At 36.6% G+C, this 25,313-nt stretch overlaps 2 protein-coding genes across 3 annotated transcripts in view; one reads left to right on the forward strand and one right to left on the reverse strand.

The window, feature by feature from the left end:
- kank1a (KN motif and ankyrin repeat domains 1a) overlaps positions 1–12,822 on the reverse strand; it is a 62,750-nt gene extending 49,928 nt beyond the window's left edge. For both annotated transcript variants that reach the window (XM_079815064.1, XM_079815066.1), the window contains exon 1: positions 12,681–12,822. The gene's annotated coding sequence lies outside the window, so the exon portion shown is untranslated. The remainder of the gene's footprint in view (positions 1–12,680) is intronic.
- Positions 12,823–17,362: 4,540 nt separating this feature from the next.
- Positions 17,363–24,178, forward strand: fbp1a (fructose-1,6-bisphosphatase 1a). Its single transcript, XM_079815091.1, has 7 exons — positions 17,363–17,697; positions 20,456–20,618; positions 21,013–21,105; positions 21,212–21,352; positions 21,945–22,082; positions 22,221–22,340; positions 23,177–24,178. The coding sequence occupies exons 1-7, from the start codon at positions 17,528–17,530 to the stop codon at positions 23,363–23,365; spliced, it is 1,014 nt and encodes a 337-aa protein (XP_079671217.1). The 5' UTR covers positions 17,363–17,527; the 3' UTR covers positions 23,366–24,178.
- The last annotated feature ends 1,135 nt before the right edge of the window (positions 24,179–25,313 follow it).

Genomic DNA, 25,313 nt, shown 5'->3' on the forward strand with positions numbered 1-25,313 from the left:
TGGCCTATTGAATGCATCTTTAAAAAAATGGAAAGTTCTGAAAGGAAAATTGTTGAGGCTTTCATTGTACAGTCTGTACTAACGGCTAATTACTGAAAGGATGTTACACAAAACTACCTGTTCTTGAATATATCAGATTAACTCTCCATATCATCCTGTCTTCATTATTTAAGTTTTATTGCTTTCAGACAAATCATCAGCATGTAACCATTGGACACCTAAAGGTAGTGTGTAGGAGGACATCGGTCTAGCTGACATTGAGGGGGTAACTCAAGCAGTCCGACAGGCCGAGGTAGACGCCTTCACTTGAAACCTGAGATCAGTGGTCAGTCAACCAAGCTCTCTGTAGGCTGTCAACTTGCCGCAAAACACAGTCAAATGTGGGCTGTTAAATACATTAGAGTTTACATATATACACACACAGCCTAAATAATGGTTTATTTGTTACTTTGTAAGCAAGGCGGTCAATAATACCTGGAGAAACTTTTACCAATTCCCATTCATATCAATGCCAGCTGCTCAGCTGATACAATTTGAATGATGCCATCTTTGCTCAAGGTCGTCCAGTACTGCTATAATAAACTAAATAAATCGAGCACCAGTCATTTGTTTATTATCAGAATATAAAACTAAAGCTGAGGGATTTAATTATAGTGCATTTAATGGAGTATACAGTTGTTTAGCAACATACCGTTTGTTCAGCTGACGAAACATCTTTCCAAATAAGACTTTCAGTAGACAAACTCAAAACGGTTTTAAAAGTTGTGAGTTGTGAAAATACATGATCCAGAACCTTTATACTGTGTGTCCCATTGTAAACACTTTAAGTTTATCCTTATAACAGCCTTGTTTTCACCTGTGTTAAATTCAATATGCCGTCAACCTGACTATATAGTCCACATTCTTAAAGGGATAGTTCATCCAAAAATGAAAATTAGCCCATGATTTACTCACCCTCAAGTCATCCGAGGTGTATATGACATTCTTCTTAATAAGAAAAATGCATCCGTCCGTCAGATAACGTGCTCCATGCGGCTCCGAGTTGATAATAAAGGCCTTCTGAAGCGAATCGTTCCATTTGTGTAAGAAAAATATCCATATTTAAAAAAAAAAAAAATCTATGGCTCTGCACAGCCGTCCCCGCGCCATCACTTCCGGCAAATAAAGTCAAAATACATGCAAAATACCGGCGTGATCATAGATATATACATAGATTCCTCATTAGTGCCTGTGTGGATCAGTCGAATGAGGCATCTACGTATATATATTTATATTATATTATATATATAATACATATATATATATATATATATATATATAATATATTATATATATAATATATATATATATATATAATATATATATATAATATATATATATATATATATATAATATATATAATATATATATATATATATAATATATATATATATCTTTGACGATTCTTTATATATATATATATATATATATATATATATCTTTATATATATCTTTGATCTTTGATCGCGGCAGTATTTTGACCTTATTCGCCGGAAGTTATGGCGCTGGGAATACTAGATGACATTCGTCTGATAAGAGGTAAAAAAATAACAAATACTGTTCGGTTTCTCGTAGAAACTGATCGTATAGTGTCTTAAGACATCAATGTGTCGCCCAGAGCCGCATGGTTTAATAAGGATTCGTATGTCTATGTGTTTTTACTCTCATTGCTCTCATACTCGAAAATATCCCCATTGACATGCATTATACGACTATCAAACTGTAACGGTTGGAGTTAAACATCTTCATTTGTGTTCTACTGAAGAAACAAAGACACCTACATATTGGATGCCCTGGGGGTAAGCAGATAAACATAAAAATTTCGTTTTTGGGTGAACTATCCCTTTAACAACAAAAGACCAGATAGGCCTACTTCATGACTAGGGTTAAAATGCATAAAGAAAATCTCAAACAAGGCAGATCCATAAATGTTGGGCACACAATTGAGCAGTGTCAGCCACTCACAATTTCTCACACCAGGACTATTTGGCATTTGCCTTTACTTAGTAAAGATGTACGTTCCTCAGACCTGCCTGTTCCTGCCCCAAACCTTCAGCTCAGTATTCATCAACGCTACCCTTCACTGCATTCCATTGAGCGCTGATCTTCAGAAGTCAGTGTAGGGGAGATCAGGAGGGTTCATTCCCTGAATATCTTTTCCACACTTCAATCAGCCCTGCTGGAATCCTTTTATAAAATGCCTATGGCAAATGATCGACTCAGTTGCTGAATTCAGAATCACATGCTGCTCTTACTACTTTTATCATATTTTACTATGGCAGGAATAGTAAAAGTATGCGGTTCTGATCTGAATAATACAGCAAGTGTCTTTTTTTACATTAACTCTATCATGAACAGCCATCAAAACAACCAATTAGTGCAGGCATCATCAAGCACAACATTTCTGAGAGTTCACACTTCCCAGGGGGCATTCTTTCTAGTCTAGATTTGATGGCACAAATCCAAATTCAATGTCACTGTGCTGAATGGGCTACAACAGTAATGTGACTGAATTTTAGTAACAATAATGAGGTTGAATAATGTTCCAAACACAACAATATCACACAGAAACATGCATCTTGTTGCTAGAAGATGCATAACAAATGAAAACAATATGCATTCTGAAATCTGCTCAAGATTTTTAATATCCTCCTGAATGGAATTCAAAGCTAAAAATAAAATAAATAATAAAACTGAGTCTATACCATCCTACTGTATTTTTCTGTATTCTGCATTCTGTATTTTGGTGCACACATTAAGAAATACATTTTCATCTGAATAGGGATATACATGAGAAAATGCGTAATGGAATATTTGAAGGACACCGGGAGTCACTTGTGTCTCTAGGAGGCCATTTGCAGTATGATTAAAGGCTGGAATACGCTGGAAGTCTCTTACACAAATTTTTCCCCCGATTTACAAATTTTGGCCAGAATCTGCAGACTGGCTCTGAATTTCATAATCTTCCAGCATATTCCAACCTTTAATCATACGGCAAATGATTTTGGCTTGCTCCTATAGACATAAGTGATGCTCTGTGTCCTTCAAATATTCCATTATGTAATGTGTCATGAAGACTGTAACTGTGCATGTCAACATACTGAATGTATAGGAAGCAAGTCAACTATGGTTCAGTCTGATAGAAAATTGTCTACCATTTGACTCAAAAAAAAAGTACACTAAAATTTCCAAAAATGTGGGTATGTCATACGTCATGGAAAACAAAAAGACCTCTGTGAAACAACTGACACGTTGAGAATGTAGGAGTTTTCCTCTGCACCCACTAATCCCAGCTGTATCTTTGCTCAGAGACCCTTTTCTTGTCACCTGACAAGATCTTGATGAAGATCTACCTTCATTTTGATGAAAAAAGCCTAATGAAAACTAAAAGATAAGTCATGGTGAAGAGCCATACAGAGAAAGTGCTTAGATATACCTGATAAGTTGGAACGACTGTGTGATGCTGTTATCGCTTTTAAAAATGGATAGTGAAGTGATGTCATCGGCCACTTACATGCATGAAATAAATAATAAGGGCCGCCATTTGTCTCATTCTGACATTTTAAAAATTGCATTTAATTATACAACCTGGTGGACATACTGTGGACATCATCTATCAGATGAAATGGGAAACTACACTTTAAACTCTGCCCAAGTTGAGGAAGAAGATGAAAACTGTCAACTTGAATTGTTAAAGGAAACATTATATTATATCCATCCATGTTCAACATATAAACATGTATAAGGGGAAGGATGAGTAAAGTGTTTCTCTACCTCCTACTCTAAGAAATCAATCCAAAACTCTAAAACAGACTACAATAAAGTCACTGTGTTAGGCAGCAACATAGTCTCAGGACAATGACCTTAAAAGTGCTGAGAGCTCTCTGGGATGCAGTAAACCTGATCCTTTGTTTCTCTATTTTACTGGAATGCTTCTAGCTAAATAAAAGAATCGTCAAATGACCAGGTGTTCCTCTTAATCCAGTGTTTTGGACCGAGTGTCAGAATGCAGCTGCAGCATGCCACTCAATCTGTCCATTCTGGGTAACAAAGGAAAGGACCAATTTTACAAAGCAGTTCAAGTCTGTGACCAAGTGCTAGCCATGTAGAGACAGCCAACCTTAACAAGCAATTCACGTTACACAGGTTTGATATATCCTTCATTTTTCTCTTCTAATAAAGATTATTTACATTTAAAAGCAATGCACTGATACTACTACTGACCAAGCTATTGGGAGGGTTTGGGAAGCCCTTTCGTGGGTGCTCAAGGCAAAGCTGTGTACAAAGTACAAAACTAGGGCTGTGCGATATTGAAGAAAAATGCGATATGCAATACCTTGTTAAATAATTCAATAAGCGATACGATATTGCTTTAAGTGTGTAAATCTATTTAAATTATATTTTAAAATTATTTAAAAACTGAGAATGATACCATTTGTGTGTTTCACATTCTTTCTGGGAAAAGAAAGCAAAGCATCGCTACAACTTCTAAAAGTGACCAGCAGTGTTTTAGCATTAAAATTAATGTCACAAATCTAACAATATAATTTTAACATCAATGGAAACAAACAAAAAATGTAATGCCAATATTTAAATACCAAAAACTCTTTGCTTGACTTGGTAATATATAGTTATATCAACCTAAAACTTAACATCAAGAACATCCAGGTAAACAAAAGCCCTATTCGCACGGGATTAGTATTATCTGGGGACCTCGTGTGATTTAGAAATTACTCCCCCACATCTGAATTTTGCGTGGCACATTCGCACGGGATAAGCAAGCCTGTGATTTTACTCGAATTTACTGACTTATCTCCCGGATATGATGCCAAGACTTGTAAATGTTTTTTCGTTTTTATTGTTTTATAGTAATACAAATAATTTAGTTCAGTTAGAGAACAGACGCTACAATTAAAAACTGAACTATAATAACAATATACGACGGAAGATTCAGTTTCAAACCTAAATGTAAAAGCGCCCATTTAAGCGAGTTTGTCATTGTACTGTTCAATTCAATTCAATTCAATTTTTTTTGTATAGCGCTTTTCACAATACACATTGTTTCAATGCAGCTTTACAGAAAGTGCATTTCATAAATGTACATTGAAAAATGTTAGAAAGAGAATGTTAAAGCAAAAACGGTTCTGTTTTTGTGTTTTTCATGAAGAATAATATTAAACGCACCATTCAAGCAATTTACTCCCAAATTGGTGCTCATTCAAGTGAAAGTATAGGCTAATCCGCGCGGCCGCACGGAATTCATAACGGTGCACATTTTATGCAGCCTAGCTCCATTCTTCGTGAAAGATAAAGATAAAAATGCGCACAGGAAACAAAAACCTTTACATATTACAGACATGGCCGATTCGCACGGGATTAAGATCACAGACATTCTCTGCAATTATTACAAATCACCAGAGGTCCCCAGATAATTCTAATCCCGTGCGAATAGGGCTAAAGACACCTGAACTAGGGGTGGACGATTATTTTTGTTTTTTTAATTTATCTTTATTAAAAATAAGAACTAAAAAAAGAACTTCACTTCACATGAATTAAATATACACTGAATACACTGATACATAATAAAGCTACAAAGGTTATTCAGCCAAGAGCACAGTGATTTTCTCTTTTTCTTTTGTTGTCTGACAGACAGCGGCAGGTTTACTGTATTAGCAGGTTTACTGTATGGCTTGTGCGCACGTTTCGGTGTGTGTGTGTCAGACAGCAGACAGCGCGAGACATCAAGGAGTTGTTTTTCACAAATTATTGCATTTAATAACTATTTTTAAAGTCAAGCAAGTCACATAAGTAACAGTCGTGTGCCCAGTCTATTCTCTGCTATATGCATCGACCTAAAACGTACGCTTTTCACAATGTTAAAGTAGCCTATTAAAATCATTCCCTTCCCACCCTTGTGATATGCATATTGCGATATTTCGATAATTTCGATATATTGTGCAGCCCTATACAAAACTATAAAAAGCAAAGCAATATTCCATAAAATTGCCAGTAGCACTTTTTTACTTTTGTTGTTGTAAATATTGCAATCATTAATTGAACGAGGAAATAAGTGGTTCCCACAGGACTTTGATTGTCTAGATAATTAATTCCTAATTAATATGTAAACATGAACGTCTAGACAGCATCCTCAGCAAAAAGTCATTCTGGACTTTATCTTGATTCTAGTCAGCATGACTGCATGAGTGTCTTCCAACAAGCCAATTTGATGGTCCCTGTTTGGATACGACCAGTTAACAACAACAAAAGACCATGAACCTCCTGCCTCATGATTTTAATTGCCTTGTACCCAAGTCTCTTCCTCAAATATACCCCCTCCTTGAGGCTAGCAGGACAAAAAAAAGGTGCATTATTACGAGAAAAGGCTTTAACTGAAGGGACATTTAATGCATCTGATGGAAAATGACTAATCCTATTCCACCAAGAGAAAGAACAAAGATGAAGTTGATGAGGCATCAAATGCAGGTGATTAAAACACTGCACTGAAATGAAGGCAACTAACATTCTGAGTGCAAACAACTAACATTTTCCACCAGGAAGTCATAAAGAATTAAGTGTTTTGAAGAGATAGAAAGCAGCATTTACTCTTAAGGAAGGATTACTAGAGCAAGGAGAGTTGACTAATATCAAAATTATTAACCTTATTTTACTGAACCTATTTGAATGAGTACCTTGCATCGATAACCGGTGACGAATTTAAACGCAGCAGGATTGCATTTATCTCTGCATATTGTTTAACAATATAAGTAACATGTTTAATTACGACACAAATCATAAACTAGCCAGTGAGTTAATTTGAAGACACACTACCAATGAAAAGTTTGGATGCAATATTTATTTTTAAAGAAACTAATAATTTTATTCAGCAATGATGCATTGAATTGATTAAGACATTTCTTATGTTATAAAATATATATATTTTAAGTAAATTATGTTCTTTTGAACCATCTAATCATCTAAAAATCCTGGGGGGAAAAAGTATCACAGTTTCTACAAAAATATTAAAAGGTCCCTTGCCGTGGATTTTTTTATTATTTAATAATGTTTCCTGAGGTGTACTTATATTGTTAGTATGATTTTTATATAATAAAATGTAATAATTTAGAAATAAAAGGCATTTTTTTCTATCCTAAGGCTAATATCCTCTGGCTTGAATGCTCTGTTTGAAGGGACGTGTCTGCTGTGAGACTGCAGTGAAAACGGCCACTGTTGTGATTGGCTTGCATCTTTGCATTTGAAATGAGTATTAGATTATGTGGTGGAGGGGGCGTGGTTTAGCGAGGTCTGCAAGCACTGCCAGAGAGAGACGGACTGGGCACTCGTGGACCAGAGAGACGGAGAGCTGGGGAAAGATAGCAGAGAAAGTTTTATAGTGTACCGAGTTGTTGAGAGCGCAAGTTTATTTTGTTTGGATCTGAGAGTTCTGAATAATTACGAGTCCCAGTCACACCAACCCGGTCTTCTTCCTCCTTATTCTACGAACTTTGTAACATGTGGAACCCCTTTCGAATACTTTTCCTACGTCTTTTTTTAACATTACAGCTTTCGAGATGAACGAATCGTGAAAGTGTTGATTATAGCATTATTTTTTAGATCTTTTCCCATCACATGAAAGGCTGCAGTGATGAGCAATGAGTACACAGACTATTGATCGCGTGAATGCAGTAATATCGTCATTGCAACTCTATTTCTCTCACAAAATGCTTTCACCACAACTAACAGCAAACACAATATCGATATGAATACAGTAAGAGCTTCGTTGTGCAGCATAACAGCGTAATTCGTTATAACGGCAGTTTGGGCAAGTGTGCAGATACACTCGCGACGTGTGATTGACAGCTCCGGACATTATAAAGAGAGTGTTCTTTGATCGCTATAGCATCTAATCACAATTTAAATAACAGATTTGTTTCATGCTACTAAAAGAAAAAATGTGAAGTTGATAGTTTAGTCACTGGCTTGATTCACTGATGCATTACGCTTAGGGCATCAAGACGGCCAGCGGCGGGACTGACAGTATTGAACGATTTAGAAAGAAAATCTGTGTGAACTCGAATAATTAGCTACACATCAGAAATCACTGATCACAGATCAGGCATTAATGAACAGTTACTCACTGTTTGTGGCGGTGCTGTCGAATCCATATTGTTTGTAAAGCCTGTGCTGACATTGCGACTAAAATAAACTGAATCCATTTTCTCCAAATTCTCTGGGCGGGCAAAGCAGAGGAAGGGGAGGTAACCTCTCCCTGTATGATGGCATAAAGGGACGATTCCAGATCGGTTCGTCTGAGCTCTCATTTTCTCAAAGGCAGAGCAGGATACCCAAATTTCTAGCCACTTGGGGACCATATAAAGGCTAGGGGAACTCATATCAAAGAGTAACTTCAGTGATTTAGCATTAGGCTTTGTATCAGTAAAAACCCAGTATATTCAAATTATGGTACTTTCCCCCCTCATATCCCCCTGAGACGAGAGAATTTTGCATTTTATTTCTGGAAAAAATCCTCCGATGACGCAAATATCGTCATTTTGCGTCATCAGAGGATTTTTTGTCCAGAGGCTAAAGACTACAGCCACTAGATGGAGCTGTTCCGCATGTTATCAACCCGCCCATAGGGGAGAGATCTCACACACAGAATGTAAGACACAGACGGCCGCACGGACTATCATAACGGAGCGCGGTGCAGAGTAAAGTAAGTGTTTCAACTTTTCAATGAATTCCTGTGATAGTTTAGCTTCCATATGCGATCTGAAAACGTGCCAGACTGGCGCTTAACGTTACCTCAGCTCTGCTCAGCTCTTCGCGATGAAAGACATCTGACATTGCTGCGTCTGTGCTGTGACTTTCGTTCGGCTCACTCACACTTTATTGAAAAGACACGTTCAGTTTTTAATTGTAGTGTTTATTCTCTAACTGAGCGAAATGATTGTATTACTATGAAGATCAAAACTACGGTGTACGGAGTGGCCAGGTAGGGCAGCGAAGCAAGTGCATTCTGGGATTTGTAGTCTTTCATCCACATGAGACAAAAATACATTTTCTGTCTTCTCAATAGAAGGCACCAAATTCAAAAATAATTTAACATTTCTACTGCATAAATGACCCAGTTTAAATACAAAGCTTAATGCTAAATCACTGAAGTAACCCTTTAATGTTAAAAAACCTCATAAAGTGAAATTTTCATTTCATGGGACCTTTAAGCAGCACAATCCTTTTCAACATTGCATGATAAGACATATGTATTGAGCACCAAATCAGCACGTTAGAATTTCTGAATGATCATGTGAAAATTCAGCTTTGCCATCGCAGGAACAAATTACACTTTAAAATATAATAATATTTTAAAAAATCTTAATAATATTTCACAATATTACTGGGTTGTTGTTGTTGTTTTTTGCTCGTTCAATTGTTTTTTTTTTTTTTTTTTCAAATAAACGCAGCCTTCGTGACCATAAGAGACTTCTTTCAAAAACATTAAAACATCTTAGTAACTTTTGAACGACAGTGCATATTGACCAGGAGTAATGAAACAAATTACAAGAATTACAAAATCTTGCTTTTCAAGAACAAGCTTTATGTACAACAATTTTGTTTTGGAAACCAGCCTAAAAAGTCATGGTAACTCATCCACAATATAGTGAACGATTCTAAAGATGTTTAGTAGGCTTGGAGCGAGTGATGGTAAAGGGGGTAGATTAGATTTGCAAACAATTCTAACCAAGCAGCAAAGTGGAAGTAATTTCCTCTGTATAAACAGGCGGCCGCGGCAGTGTGGATTTTACAGCCTGAGAGAGAGAGAGAGGGATGTAGGTGACAGTTCCCTTCACCATGAACTGAGCTTTGATCCCAATGTGGAAAGCTTTCTCAGCAAGGTGCAAATTGAGGAGGCTTCTGCCATATGTTCACAAAGACCTGAACATACACATCTTCGTTTCCACAATTGTTTAAAACCTGCATGGATTTCCTTTTTTCTGCGAAAGGAGATATTTTGAAGAACGTCTATAAACACCCTTTTTTTTGTGTCTCACAGAAGTCAGTCAGTCATAGAGGTTTGGAACGACATGAGGGCGAGTAAATTACTTTTGGCTCCATCTATCCTTTTTAACTGTACTTCTAGCGTTTTTATTTTGTAACAAGTAATCAGAAACCAAGCCTGCTGTTGCTAACAAATTCATGTATAAAACAAATAGAACAGGATAAATATTTGATGAGGGACACAATGTGCATAGAACATCCTATTGTTTTCAAAATGACAGGAGCATGCATGTGTTCACATGGGCAGAAAGTGAAATTCACATACAGCCGCACACTGCATCTTCTCATTTCAAACGGCCACATTGCCACCCATGAACATTACTCAGCTTCAAAGAAAACTTCTAGCCATCTTGCTTTTAACAATAAGAATCCCTATGGAAAGCAAGCATAAAGGCAGGGATCTCAAATATGGCCTTTCATTATGTCATTGGTGAAAGGAGACTTTCATCTAGAAACAGTTCCCTCTTTAAACAACTGGGACAACCTCCAAAAGATGTCTCTGCATCACAAAGCCTTCTTCCATTCATTGTCTCGGAGCAGAACCGAACAGTTTACACCCTGTGGACGTGCCAATTTTCCTCTGGATTAGCCCCTTACAAAATATACTATCCCAAGTTTAATGTGGTCTAAGAGGTCACAGACTTCTTGAGGAGTGCAACTGGAATAGGAGAAGAATCCAATCCAACAAAGAAGAATTTAATAATTGTCTGCTGTTGAAATGACGGGTGAATGCATCCAGTAAATGATATTTGAAAGGGGAAAGGGCTCCCTTGTTTCAGACAAACAGCGCCAAACAGAGGTTTCATTTCTGGTGGTGATAATATTTGTAGGTCGCTGACAGTCTTTTTCACTAGAGTATAATAATGTCTTTGTGAGAGTCTCTTGCAGACTGTACATGGCAGTGATGCCAAACTGGAAGAATGAGCATGCCAACACTGCACACACAATGCACAAGTTATATCTCAGTGTTTCGGACTAAAAGTCCTCTCTTGGACCTTCATGAAATGCTGCACTATAAAAAGTCATGTCATGTATAAAATGACATTCCCAGAAGTCACATCTGGTTATTTTAAAGTTTAAAGAAATAGTAATGATATTTCCTTATTTAAAGCATTTTATGTTACATAATTGTTTAGTGAATGTTTTAGTGTCATTATTTTTTGTGTCACATGAGTTACCCTGATGGAGTTAGGTCTTTGTTTGTATGACGTGGTGCAACGTCTAGTCTTTGTTTGTACAGTCACGGTTTATTGATATGTCATTTATGTTGAACTTTGATTCATTATGTAGCATTCGATTTTATCGCCTGCATTATTATGATGGTTTTTAGTATATTTTAAGGTGCAAAGCAGATTTAGGTAGTACAACTAGGAATACATTTTCCTGGATAATAACTTGACATATGATAGGACGATAAATTCATTAGTGAAAGAAGAGTTTCATGGCTGTTCAAGAGCTAACACCACCACCAAACAGCTTTAGGACATCCGTCGTTTACAGTGAGGTTATCATGAAAACCAGTTAAAACTTCCTGAAATCTGCACAGGAAAGGCGACCATCATAATTACTTCCTGTCAAGCGACCTGTGGACTGCATCTGAAAAGTTTCGAAATTTGCTGGACTTCATGAAGGCCTATACAGGGACATTTATTTCTACTAGGGGAGACCGAGGAGTGTTGTAACAATCACTGACAAAATAGAAACGAGCTACAGAGATATATCAACATATTTCTTTCACAAATTGCCAAATGTCTATGTATTAGTGTAACACAACCCATTGGGCAGTGGAGGAAGTTGTAACACCAGCACTCACTTGACATTCATTTATACAGTTTAGGGCTAAGTTGTAGATTTTTAAACCACAATTATTTAACAAACAAAAATAGTAACATTTTACCAAAGTTAAGAGAAAAACACAGTGTTACAGACCTTTAAACAGTGGTACCCTGCTCTACTCAGTTGTGAGAACTATAAACCTAAACTAACCATTCAGCAGACAACTTACATCACATACATCAAAATAATTAAATAAACAAACATAAAACTTAAACGCATGGTGTAGCTGGACAAAAATTAAGAACGCATGCTTCCCCACACAAAGGGTATCCTTGCAAAAAAGCTCTATTTACATAATTTATATCTAACAGGTGTGTAAAAACAAAGAATCACAAATCATCGGATCACCGAGTAGTCACAACACACAACATCCGAATGAAACTCTTTTTCCCACAAAGATCTGACCCTGTTAACCATTAAAATGACATTGTAATCTCTTATCTTGCTTTGAGAAAAGTAACAAGAGTAGTGCGACATGCACCTACAATCGCCCACGGCATTTATTCCCTACGCTGGTCCTGCACCTTACATGTGGTTTTTTTATACCACTGTCACGATTGATTTTGTTTTCTCGTTATATTTAAACTAGGACCAAATTTATCAGGTTAACATATCCCACAGAAAAACACAAATGTTTGCAGACCTGTTGTAGCTGCTGGATCAGGTTACGCACGCGCCCTGAAGTGAGCGATAAAGTCTAGTTTATAAGTATGCGGTCGGCGGTTTTTTAAAAAGGAACACTGAATTACCTTTTTGTTTTTTGTTTTCAAAGAAGTTTGTTTATACGTCCCTCTCCTGTCCCTGCGCTCCCTTTGTAAAAGTCCCGGTGAAGTGTCCTCTTCGCTCATGCGCACAAGAGCAACGTGGATCGTGCTTCACCAGACCCGACTCCCGAGCGCACAATGCATGTTCCCTGACGTGAGAGCGTGACGTACAAATAACTGAGTACACAAAGGCAGGTGCTCCTCTTACCGCTTACTAAATCAGCAGGGCCACTGAAAGTCACCCAATTGTGACTATAATAACAAAATGATTCTATTCATTTATAGGCTATTTTAAATGTATGCTAATCCTATAGATAGATTTCCTGGGGGATTTTCACTTTTGCTCAAGTCAGGTTAACAACATGCTATGGACTTTGCAAAGTTGTGACTTTTATTTTGGCTTTACTAAATGTTAAATCTTTAATAGGATCCAAAACTTTCCAAAACCTGAACTTTCTGAACGTGTTCTCACTTCTGTTCTAATTATAATAGACTGTATTAAACTCATTCATAAATGTTCTGACATGGTTTTTTATTTTTATTTTATTTTAAATGATCTAATGTGGAGCTGAGTAAGGAACCAAGCAGAAAACTTGCATGTGGAGATACAGTTTTTGGTCAAATTAATTTATTTAGAACTGCCCTAAAAAAGCTACAAAATAGTAGCTGAATTTATATAAGTGACCCCATTCGAAAGTTTACATATATGCGTGATTCTTAATACTTGTGTCATTACCTGGATGATCCATGATCATTATTTTAGTTTGTTCGTTTTGTGGTGCGGCTGATCGCTGAGGGTTGAGGTGGGATGTAGCTTCAGAGAGTATAGGTCTATAGGCCATTACAGCGGTGTTAACCAGTTTCTTGAATGGAAATCCATTGGATACTGGCGATCACTGAGGTGACCTCTGCATGGACATACATTATACAGTGTGAGAGAATTTCTGAAGATATTGTAAAGTCTAACAGCAGCATCTTGGATGCTTTCAAATGGACATGTAGCTCTGACAATCCAGGAAGGGAAAAAATGTATAGGCCTAGGATGTTATAAAGTGCACATCTATCAAAAACATAGGGCCTAGTTAACAGCCTTGAATGGAGGTAGTTCTGTGTTGCTCTTTATTTGAATATTCAGTCAGTTTTTATTCAAAATGTATGAGAACTTGCTGAAATGGGCTCATCATGCCTCTCAGTGTGGAAAGTGAATTAAGAAAACACTTTATCAGCCTCCCCCTTTCCAGCTTTGGCTCAACAAACTCACAAATACACTTGACCTGGAACATATACGGCTCTTTCTAAGGAATAAGAGACACCAGTTTGCTAAAACGTGGAACGGAACTCAAACTGGGTCGACATCGGTTTCCTCCAAGTCTCCTCTGCCTCCTCCCTCTAAATACCTTATAACTTAATACCTTCATATATAACGGGTTCCCATGTTTAAGCAAACTGGTGTCTCTTATTCCTTAGAAAGAGCCGTATATGTTCCCGGTCAAGTGTATTTGGGAGTTTGTTGAACTTCCACCTGTTTGTAGCATTCCTCCCCATGCAGTGTGTATCCGGCAGACAGAGAGTTGTGCGTGTGTGGATAGTTTTTTTTTTTTAGGAGTTTTCTGTATGTTGGAATTTATGCATGTTTGCATGTATTTATTTATGTATGTGTGTAGGTGGCATGTAGGCTATATCTGTGTATGCTTGTGTGTTCATATGCATGTATTTGTCTATATACTTAACTGCAGAAGGAACTATAACTTTTATTTGTTAGATTTTTGTATGCAAAAGAAAAATATGAAGGATCTTTTGATTCTATTTCTTCTAAGTTTTCTATACTTTATGCATTCTCAAACTTAATCAGGGCTGACCTCTAGTGGTTACTATAGGTAGTTCAGCATAGAGCCAGAATATACATAATGTAAAAATTCACCAATTAAAGGCACAATATGTAAGATTTTTGGATTAAAATATAAAAAAAAACACTAGAAAAATGTTTTATATTTTTTTGACTTGTGTAGTTAAATGTTTCCAAGAATGTTTAAATCCAGAGAAATAAGCTATTTTAAACAGGACTCGGCCGTGTTTGTGCTTTGCATATCAATGTCATCATACCCATGCTTGTCTCTCATTAGCAATCGCTCTAGCAGCCTTATCCTGCTCCACATGAATCCATGATCCATGAATTTGATTTCAGCCTGACTCCCGTCGGATTCTTTTCCACTGGCTGTAGAGGTGAAGACTTCCCATGATTCTGCAGAATCCATGCGGCATCAAGCTACGCCTTTGTTTTGAAAAATTACATATTATGCCTTTAAATACTTGGAACTATCAGTTAGACTTAACTCATTTAAGCCAACCGCCAACTATAGTTACCGCAGTGTATAGTTGTCATTTTCCTTTTGTAACATGACTATATGCATGAAACCATTCAGAAAAATTTGGGCACAAATGGGTTAAATTGCTTACAAAATTCTGCCATCATTGTATCCTTCTCATTATAAGGGAACTGTTGAATATTCACAGCATAAATGTGTTTTGCAATGATAATGTTCTATAGCCATGTAGGTCTGACTGTAAATTGCATATAGCCCACAGCTTAGCAGCTCAGTCTCAGAATGCTCTTGAATACATGAGTATGTTTTATTTGGTTATTATAGTTTTGCATTTTTAAATTAGTTTTTATTTTATTATCGTTTTCAAGTTTGCTTTAAATTTCAGTTTAGTTTTAGTTAGTTTTATAAATTGTTTTGCTAGTTTTAGTTTAGTTTTTATTTTGTAAACACATTTCTATTTAGTTTTTATATATTTCGTTTCAGTTTTAGTTTTAGTAATTATCGTTTAGCAGAGTTACCAGAACAAAGTGTAAAGACCAAATCAAGATTTTTAATTTCAGCAAAGTTTAATGTTTGCACTGATTAGAGTTTACTCTTATGCAGACATCTTAATAATATAAATAAAATAATGGAATACAGATTGTTTTATTTAATGCCATGTCAGCATCTAAGACTATATTCATGGCAAAAATTTAATTACAAAAATACAAATATCATATATATTCAATAAAACCAAGAAAACAAACACAACAAGTCATATTATACAAGATTTTTTTAAATCAACTTATGATTAAAAAAAAAATCAAAAACCTTTTCATTTATAATCTTACTAAATAAGTCCTTAAGTGAAATAACTTGATAAAAGAGCAGTCTTGTTTTAACCCAGGACAGTCCAACAAAAAATGTTTAACGGAGAGGGGAATCTACAAAACATGCATAAAGTTGGGTCTTCACCTTTAAGAGTCAAACTATGACCTATACAACAAACAATGGTCTGAGTCTGAGATTGAACAAAGAACCAAATAAATGCAATGTAAAAATCTAAAAGTAAAAAACGTTAAATTCCAGACAATCTCATTAAAGATGAAATATTATTAAACAATTAAAAGCTTATTTTAATTTCTTCAGTAGTAACGTACAATGTAGGCTAGCAGCGTGACCACTAAAGTCATCTGACTACAGCCAACACAAACTGTTGTGAAGAAGAGTGTGATTAAATAATGGTGTGTGTGTGTGTTTGTGTGTGTGTGTGTGTGTGTTGGAATTCCCTACGTTGTGGGGAAATGTCTCCACACGGATAAAAATATTATTAGTAGTAAATGATTTGTAAAAACAATGATAACACCTTTGAGCCTATCAATATTACACAAACATGAAATCTCAAACACACGTAGCAACCATGCGTCTCTCGTCGGGTATGTAACGGCGTTCTAAAAGCAGTGAGTTCAACGTGAGTCTCGTTACCCTTGTGTCATTTCCCATTTCACAGCCACGAACGCATTCTTTGTGAACAGCCGTTTAGGACTAGCGTTGTGAGTTCACTGCACGCGTTATGTCACAGCACAGGACAGCGGTTAATATCCTCAACTCACGCGCAGTAGTGCCATATACAGACATTCCCTCAACCGCCACAAGTCAGATTTTCCACCACAGAGAGCTTATTAATAACGAAAATTAATATTTATTTTTTGCTAATTATTATTTTATTTCAGTTAGTTTTTCAGTAAGAGTTGTTAGTTTCGTTTAGTTTTTCATTTATTATGATTTTTTAATTTTATTTCAGTTTACGAAAATGTTTTTTGACCAATAGTTTTAGTCTTAGTTTCAGTTTTCGTTTACGAAAATAACCTTGGGCAGAACTAGGCTATTTTATTTGTTTGTTTACCTCTATTTTGAGGTGATCTGAACAACAACTGAATAAAAATTAATACATTTTAAAAAAGCTCTAAATCCAGCCAATAAACCAGTCTGACCAGTATGGGAGACAAACTACAACCTACAGTACAAACATGGCAGACTGAAGACTGACTTAGCTACTCTACATTTATAGTTGACAACTCTCTGAAAAATAGCCACTCAAACTCGAAATAAAATTGGTTAGAAATATTATAACATTATACAACAGAAGAAAGAACCTAATTCACCCTAAAACCTGCTGCCACTCGTATACTAGCTGTAATGTCAGCTCGCCAGACAAACATGATCATGATGACACAGCAGAGATCAGGCACGAGGGGGCCCTTCATTCACTAGGCTACCCCGTTTCCACAATGCATTGTTTTGAAACTTCCACGCAGCTGTAAGTCACTCCTCTGAGCCTCTGGCTGTGCAATGTTCATTGGTTTAGCAGTCCAAATCTACACACACACACCCCTTTCCAGCACCATTTCCGCATTGATATTGTGGTTTCCGCGATTTAATGAGTTGCATGAAATATATATTATTAATACAACAGCGAGATTTTCTTTATTTCTTTACATCAGCACGAAGATCTTCAAACCTGCAGTCATGTCAGACCGAGGATCTTTCGACACTAATGTTGTGACTTTGACGAGATTTCTGCTTGAAGAGGGCAGGAAAGCCAAAGGCACTGGCGAGCTGACAACTCTTCTGAACGCGATGTGCACGGCTGTAAAAGCCATCTCGAGCGCTGTCAGGAAAGCAGGTATCGCGCACCTGTGAGTATTTCTTATATGCACACCTTTGACGGAGTCCAAAGAGTTTGAGTTGCTAAAACGAACTTGTTTGTTTAAGTTTAACGATGTCCATCTCGTGTTTCATTAGCTACTATACCCACACGTGAACGTGATTTCACCAAGTAGCCTACATGTTCCTGGAACAACATTTCAATCAACCAATCAGATTTCAGTTTCCAATCAGGACAATGATATAATATATACAATTAATATATAGGCTACAATTAAGTGCTGAGCAATATAAATTAAACAACATGTACTTACTATAGGGTTAGGAACAGGGTTTGGTTTAGGGTTATTTGCTTGTAATAATGCATAATGCACTGGTATTGCTATAGTAAATACGTGTAACAAAGGCACTGTACAATAAAGTGTTACCAAAGCTTATATTTTAGATAATTTATTTTTGCATTGTGACATTTTTTTTAAAATACAAATATTGCAATTTTTGCAATTTATGCAAGATGCTCGTTACTTTTTTTCTTAATTGTCAATATATATATATATATATATATAACTTATAATTTAAGTTTTAACAAATATGATGCTAGTTGATATTCTGATCATATTTTTCCCCAGTCACATTTTACCAATTCCAAACCACATCAATCTTAATAACTACTATTCATTTTGTATTTGATCATTTATAATTTTATAAGTGATATAGAATTAAGGAAGGCTGGAAAAGAAAAACTCCTTATATTCAGGTGTGCATATTAAGCAGGTTTTCTTTTACAGGTAAAATGAGGCAACATTTTTTAAAAGATTTAACTTGCATTATTAAATGCTCATGAGAAGAATGCAATACTAATGCAATACTAGAAATTACAAAATTAAGGCGTGACCAATAGACAGCAAAACGCTCATTGGTTCAGCAGGGTCATACAAAAACAAAGAAAGAAAAGAAGAAAAGACATGCATGTTAACTGCAATACAATTGAGGAATTAGGGTGAAGAATTAGGTATGAAACCACCAGGAAACCTATAGTCTCCAGTGCCACCATTTTCCAGAACTGCAACCTACCTGGAGTCTCCAGAAGTACTTTGCTAAGGTATAGACAGTTTTGGAGTGACTCTTGAAGTACCAGCAAGTCCATCTCCTATCCTGAAAGGTCTGTCTTGCTCATTGTTAGTAGCAGCTCACTGCACGACTCCCTCGCCACCGCTGCTGTTGTCAGACTTGCCTGGTCCCTCAAAAGTCACTCTCAACCTATCTGTCTATAGAGCCTTCAGACAGATAGGTTGTCTATAAACAGAAGATTCTTTACCTTAGCAAAGTTTCTGAGATTCTGACACCTTGTACTTCTAAAGTCTCCAGGTAGGTTGCTGTTCTGGAAAATGGTGGCAGGAGTCTAATATAAAGGGTTCCTGATTTATTTATTTATTTGTTTGTTTGTTTATTTTTGAGTGAAATATGACCTGGGGCCTATACCATTAAGCCGGTTTAGCTGGCTAGCCAGATATGTTTAAGCTTAGTTTGTGCCAATCCTGGGTTTTAGGTACCATTAAAGTGGTTTGGCTTTTAGCAGTGTTCATCTCCATAGTAACTTACGCTCCACGGCTAACCTGGTCCAGGACAGGTTATGTTCTGGATAAGACATCTCAAACTGAAATTAGACCAATCAGCTGTGAGCAAAGTGACACGCCTCTGATGCAATAAAGTCACTCCCCCAGTGTCTACTCCAAATTAAAGGTCACTACATAGCAAATGGTTTTTAAAGACTAAAGTGTCTGGCTTTTAACGATGCTTATTTATAATAATAATCATTTTGAATGACTTAGATATAATTTATGTAATTATTATACCCTTAATCAATTACACAGGTATCATTTTAGTTAATCAATCATTAATAGGCACATAGTTAAAATTGATATAAATAGCCTATATAAAGGTCATACAAATAAGCTTTAAAATCAATAAATAAAGCTATAAAAAATTACTACATGTGAGTTTACATTTTCAAATCTCTCTATATATCATCTAAACTAACTTCATAACTTTTACTTGCACTGACTAAGTAGCCTAAGATTTTTCTTAAAAGTTGTCCACTTTCATAGACAGCTCTTTTCTTCTTCCTGGGTACATTTGTTTAAATGCTTAATATTTTTTCATGTAATATTCTGCAGAAGAGAGAAATCAATTTCGCTGCTTCTCTCGCGAGAAGTAGATGTCAGTTTCACTGATCACAGCATGTGATTGGCTGTTCACTACTGATGTCACAGCTAAAATCCTAAACTCAGGATCAAAGCCTGAGTTGACAGAGAAAGTTGATGATCAGCATCATGGGACCAACAAAGCCTGAATAGATTGGTTTGGTTTTGTCAACTCGAAACTAATCCTGTAACCCTGAGTTTGTTAAACTACCATCATGGTACAGGCCCCTGGACATTTTCTTAGGTTTTATGCACTTTAATGTTTGTTTTGTTTTTGATTCAGACAGCGAGATCATGCAGGTCTACCCACATGTAGCTTAAGTTTTGAAACTTTAGCATGTTGACATGCTGGTGACAGGAAATGCTAGCAGAATTGAGAAACCTGAATTTTGTTTATTATTCAGTATATCCATTACATAGATTACGTGTGCAGTATCACATGAGCAAACAGTGCGTTATACTGGAAGTAGTGTGATGTTGCTTTTATACACATTTTCTGTAAGCAAGCATTGAGAAAAGATACCTAAAAACTAATTTCAGTCCCTCTGATATGATTTAACTCATGACTTTGAAATACTTCTGGCAGGTATGGCATTGCTGGAAGCACCAATGTGACAGGTGACCAGGTTAAGAAGCTGGACATCCTTTCCAATGACCTCGTCATAAACATGATCAAATCCTCATTCACCTCATGTGTACTTGTCACTGAGGAAAATGAAAGCGCTATCATTGTGGAGCCAGATAGACGGGTAAGGTACCCGTTTAATTATAAACCCTTTAATCAAGATATATTTTGTTGAAAGTGTTTGCCAGAACATAGTCAATGAGTTCACAGCAACTTTTCACAGTCTATTCCAAGAATGGAAAAGTGTGTGTTTCCAGATAAACTTGCATTTCCTGTGCAGAACATGAAGACTTAGTCACATGCCCCTAACTGATTTCAGCTGCTAGGTAGAGATGCATGCCTGCAGATCATAACTTGTATGTAGTGAAATTCAGGCCTTTACCTACATTGTTGGCCAGAAACCTATCCTGAATCTAATCTGACATTCAAGAATAGGGAACTTAGATACATGTGCAAATATGTACTTTCAATTGGGTTCCAAATGTGTATTTAACCAAAACTTCTTGCTTGTGTTCAAGGGTAAATATGTGGTTTGCTTTGACCCTCTTGATGGTTCATCCAACATTGACTGCCTTGCTTCAATTGGGACCATCTTTGCCATCTACAGAAAGGTATGACTGAATATATGTAATAGATTTGCAAGTATACAGCCCATGACAGTCCACGTGGATTCCACCCTAGTATCTGAACACACTTTAATGCCTGCTCTGTTCACAGTGCACAGACAGCGAGCCGTCTGAGAAAGATGCCCTGCAGTCTGGTAGAAACATAGTGGCTGCTGGATATGCACTATACGGCAGTGCCACCATGATTGTCCTCTCCACTGGTCAGGGAGTCAACTGCTTCATGTTAGATCCAGTGAGTCAGTTTTACTTACACCATTTTTTACACCTCACTTTTGGGATCATTTAGCAATGAATCAGTCGGTATTACACAGTTTATTCAGTCTACACAAAGCAAGCTAAGAATGTGCAGCTATGTGTAGTTAATCATTTGTTGCTTGAAATGATATGATACATACGGCCATAGTTTAAAACAGTGTACACTCTTAGAAAAGGGTGAACCTTTTAGGGGTCTATTGTGCCTCATAGAATTTGGACTAAACCATTAAATTCATATATGGATTAGTTTTACGATCTCTTTATGAACTTTTTGAAGCGTCAAAGTGGTAGTTGCATAGCTGTCAATGGAGAAAACAGAACTGGCTCAGATTGTATTACAAGTATCTTAATTTGTGTTCCAAAGATGAACAAAAGTCTCATGGGTTTGGAACAACACAAGGGTGATTAAAGGATGACAGAATTTTCAGTTTTGGGTGAACTAACCCTTTAAGTCGGTTATTACTGTAAATGTGTCTATTCTCCTTATCTTCTGTGGTAATGGACAGATGTCACAGATACTGCCCAAAGACGTTCTAAGTAACACATGCATTAATGAATTTAAATGTCAGGCTATTGGGGAGTTCATTCTGGTGGACAGAGATGTGAAGATTAAGAAGAAGGGGAAGATCTACAGTCTGAATGAAGGTTATGCCCTTTATTTCGATCCTGCCGTCACAGAGTACCTGCAGAAGAAAAAGTTCCCAGAGGTTCAGTATGCATTTTTTCCTAATAAAATTTATTTTTATAAGCAAAAACATGGTACATCTGAAAATAAACATTGATTATTTTATAATATCCAGCTACTAAAGGACACACATGGAGTATAACTATAAAAATGTGTTCAGGATGGCAGTGCGCCCTATGGAGCCCGTTATGTAGGCTCAATGGTGGCAGATGTGCATCGGACGCTTGTTTATGGAGGGATCTTCCTTTACCCTGCAAATGTGAAGAGTCCCAAAGGAAAGGTACTTCATCTAAACATTGTTTACATTCACATGACCTTGTTTACTTGGACGCCAATAAATCAACAGTTTTTTTTCTGATATGCTCTTAAACACTCATAATCTGACTACAGTCATATATTCAGTTATATATACTATCATATACTCAGATGAATATAACCATATATCCAGGAATATTGTGTCGTTTAGAATAGGATGATAGTTGAATCATTGCCGTTCATTGATAGATTATTTATTTATCATATTTGGAGTCCCAAGTTGCTCTTAAAAATGCCTGAACGCATTAGCACCTTCTAAAGAAGGCTAGAACCGAACTTTTCCCAATGAATTCCTCTCAAGTTCAGTCAGAGTAACCACAGGTGTAATGATTCACCATGTTTGACTATATGTAGCAATGTGAATGTAATGTATTGTTTCATTAATTTAATGACACTCATGTATTCACTTAAAGTGTCCAGATAGTTTAAGGGACACTGTACTATTTAATGAAATGGATGAATGAAGTGAAAAGTATAGATGACCTTTAGTCCAGTTCTTTTGTTTGGTGTCAAATCTACAGGCGTGTCTATGTTTATTCTCTCTTATCTGTAAGACCTGAAAAAAGATCCATTACATTACAGATACTTGTGTAAAAAACCTTTGTGCCATGCTATTACTTCACAGTATCATAATTCAAATACCTTAGTGAGAAAGCTTCACTCACCTGTGTGTCTGCTATGGCTCCTTCTAGGGCCTATTCAGGGAGCTGTAGCAATACGAGGAAGCCATAACTAAATGTTCTTGGATAAATAATGTGGGTGGGACTGGTAGAGACTTGTAAATTCTTTCACCCTTTTCAGCTCAGACTTCTCTATGAGTGCAACCCCATGGCCTTCATCATGGAGCAGGCCGGAGGAATGGCTACCACAGGGAACACAAACATCCTGGACATCCAGCCCGAGAACATCCATCAGCGGGAACCTATAGTGATGGGCTCCCCTGATGATGTCCAAGAGTACATTTCCATTTTTAAGAAACACCATAAATGAAGGCCAATAGTCAGAATGTACACCTAAGACTCTAATAAAGAAGAGATATAATACTTGACAATCCAGAATAAGAGACCAAAATGTGTTCTTACCTTCAAAATACCTTTGCAATGTAGCTCCAATTCCCTAAAACCAAATGTTTTTTATACACTTTATACCTCCATGAAGAAATATAAGAAGTATTTTAGATGACACGGACTAAGCAGTGATTATTTTTTAGAAAAAACTTGAGACCAAAATGTTTACTTTTAGAGAGTATATTCTGTTACTTGCAGCTGAAATTGTTCATGAGGATGATTTGAATTTAAATTGCTCTCATTTCTGTCTGTACAGATCAAATATTCACTTATGTGCTGTGAATAAAGTTCTTGGCAAAACAAAAGACTTTGTTAGACATGTTTGTTCTGTGCTAAGAATACATAAATTAAAGTAGGCATGAGTTGCAATAGTCTTTTCTTCCCTATTGTGATGCAAATCCGAGTAAAACGGCTTCTCGAATAAGAAAAAATGTGAGTTTGTCAATGGGGAACTGATTGGATCGTTGGATTGTTGTGCTTGGCTATTGCTGGGAGTGACTATCTATCTAAAACGTAAAACTATTTCAAATTTAAAGCTGTTAAAACTACTTCAAACTTTCTGGATAGGCTTTCTCAAGCCAACATCAAAGTTTGTCTACAAACTTTTCAATCCATACTGGACTCTAGAGAAAAAGCCATTTTACCTGTCCCACTTTGTGTTGAATAAAGTCCTGGTCAGATGTATTACAGCTGATTTCTGTCTAAACCAAAATAAACTTAAACTAATGGCTCTTGCAATAATGTGTTTAATTACCCACCATATTCCTACCTAAAATGAACATCTGCAGTGGACAAAATACACAGAACAGGAATAACATTTTGACCACCTTCTTAATATTGTGTTGGTCCCCCTTTTGCTGCCAAAACAGCCCTGACCCGTCAAGGCATGAACTCCACTAGACCCCTGAAGCTGTGCTGTGGTATCTGGCACCAAGATGTTAGCAGCAGATCCTTTAAGTCCTGCAAGTTGTGATGTGGGTCCTCCATGGATAGGACTGGCTTGTTCAGCACATCCCACAGATGCTCAATTGGATTGAGATCTGGGGAATTTGGAGGCCATGTCAACACCTCAAACTCGTGCTCCTCAAACCAGTCCTGAACCATTTTTGCTTTGTGGAAGGACGCATTATCCTGCCGAAAGAGGTCACAGCCACCAGGGAATACCGTTTCCATGAAAGGCTGTACATGGTCTGCAACAATGCTTAGGTAGGTGGTATGTGTCAAAGTAACATCCACATGGATGACAGGACCCATGGTTTCCCAGCAGAACATTGCCCAAAGCATCACACCGGCTTGCCTTCTTCCTATTGTGCATCCTGGTGCCATGTCATAATGTTTTGCCTGATCGGTATATTTAGCACTATCTTTTATGCTTGAACAAGAAAATAATTATTCGTCCTAAAATATTAAATAAATGTAATAGAAAGCATTAAATATATCTTTATCATACTTGTCCAGACATTGTTACAACACTAATTTTATGTTTTAAAACAAATTATAAGTAAACTCTGTGTTTCTTGTAAATTATCGCTTCAGTTAATGTTTTGCAACCTTATAATTCCAAGCGGAAAGTTTTTGTTTTTTTCAGAATTAGAAGGTTCTATCTGCATTGATTCGACCTGTTAAAAAAAATCCCTATTTACAAATATGAGAGGATTTTGATATTGTACATTTAGAATACATTTAGGTTCTCTGCCATTTTTATGTCCCCTATACTTTTTGCTATATGAAATGCAAAAACTTTGAAGCTCAATATCTCGAAATCGCTCAGAATGCAGATAGTACCTAATAATTCCAAGGTGATGAATTGTCCATTTTGAATTCATGGTGACTTTAAAGTGTGTTGATGTTTAAATTGCTTCAGTAATGAG

The sequence above is a fragment of the Gobio gobio genome (genome assembly GCF_949357685.1).
Source record: "Gobio gobio genome assembly, chromosome: 4".
In the NCBI taxonomy this organism is placed as follows: Eukaryota; Metazoa; Chordata; class Actinopteri; order Cypriniformes; family Gobionidae; genus Gobio; species Gobio gobio.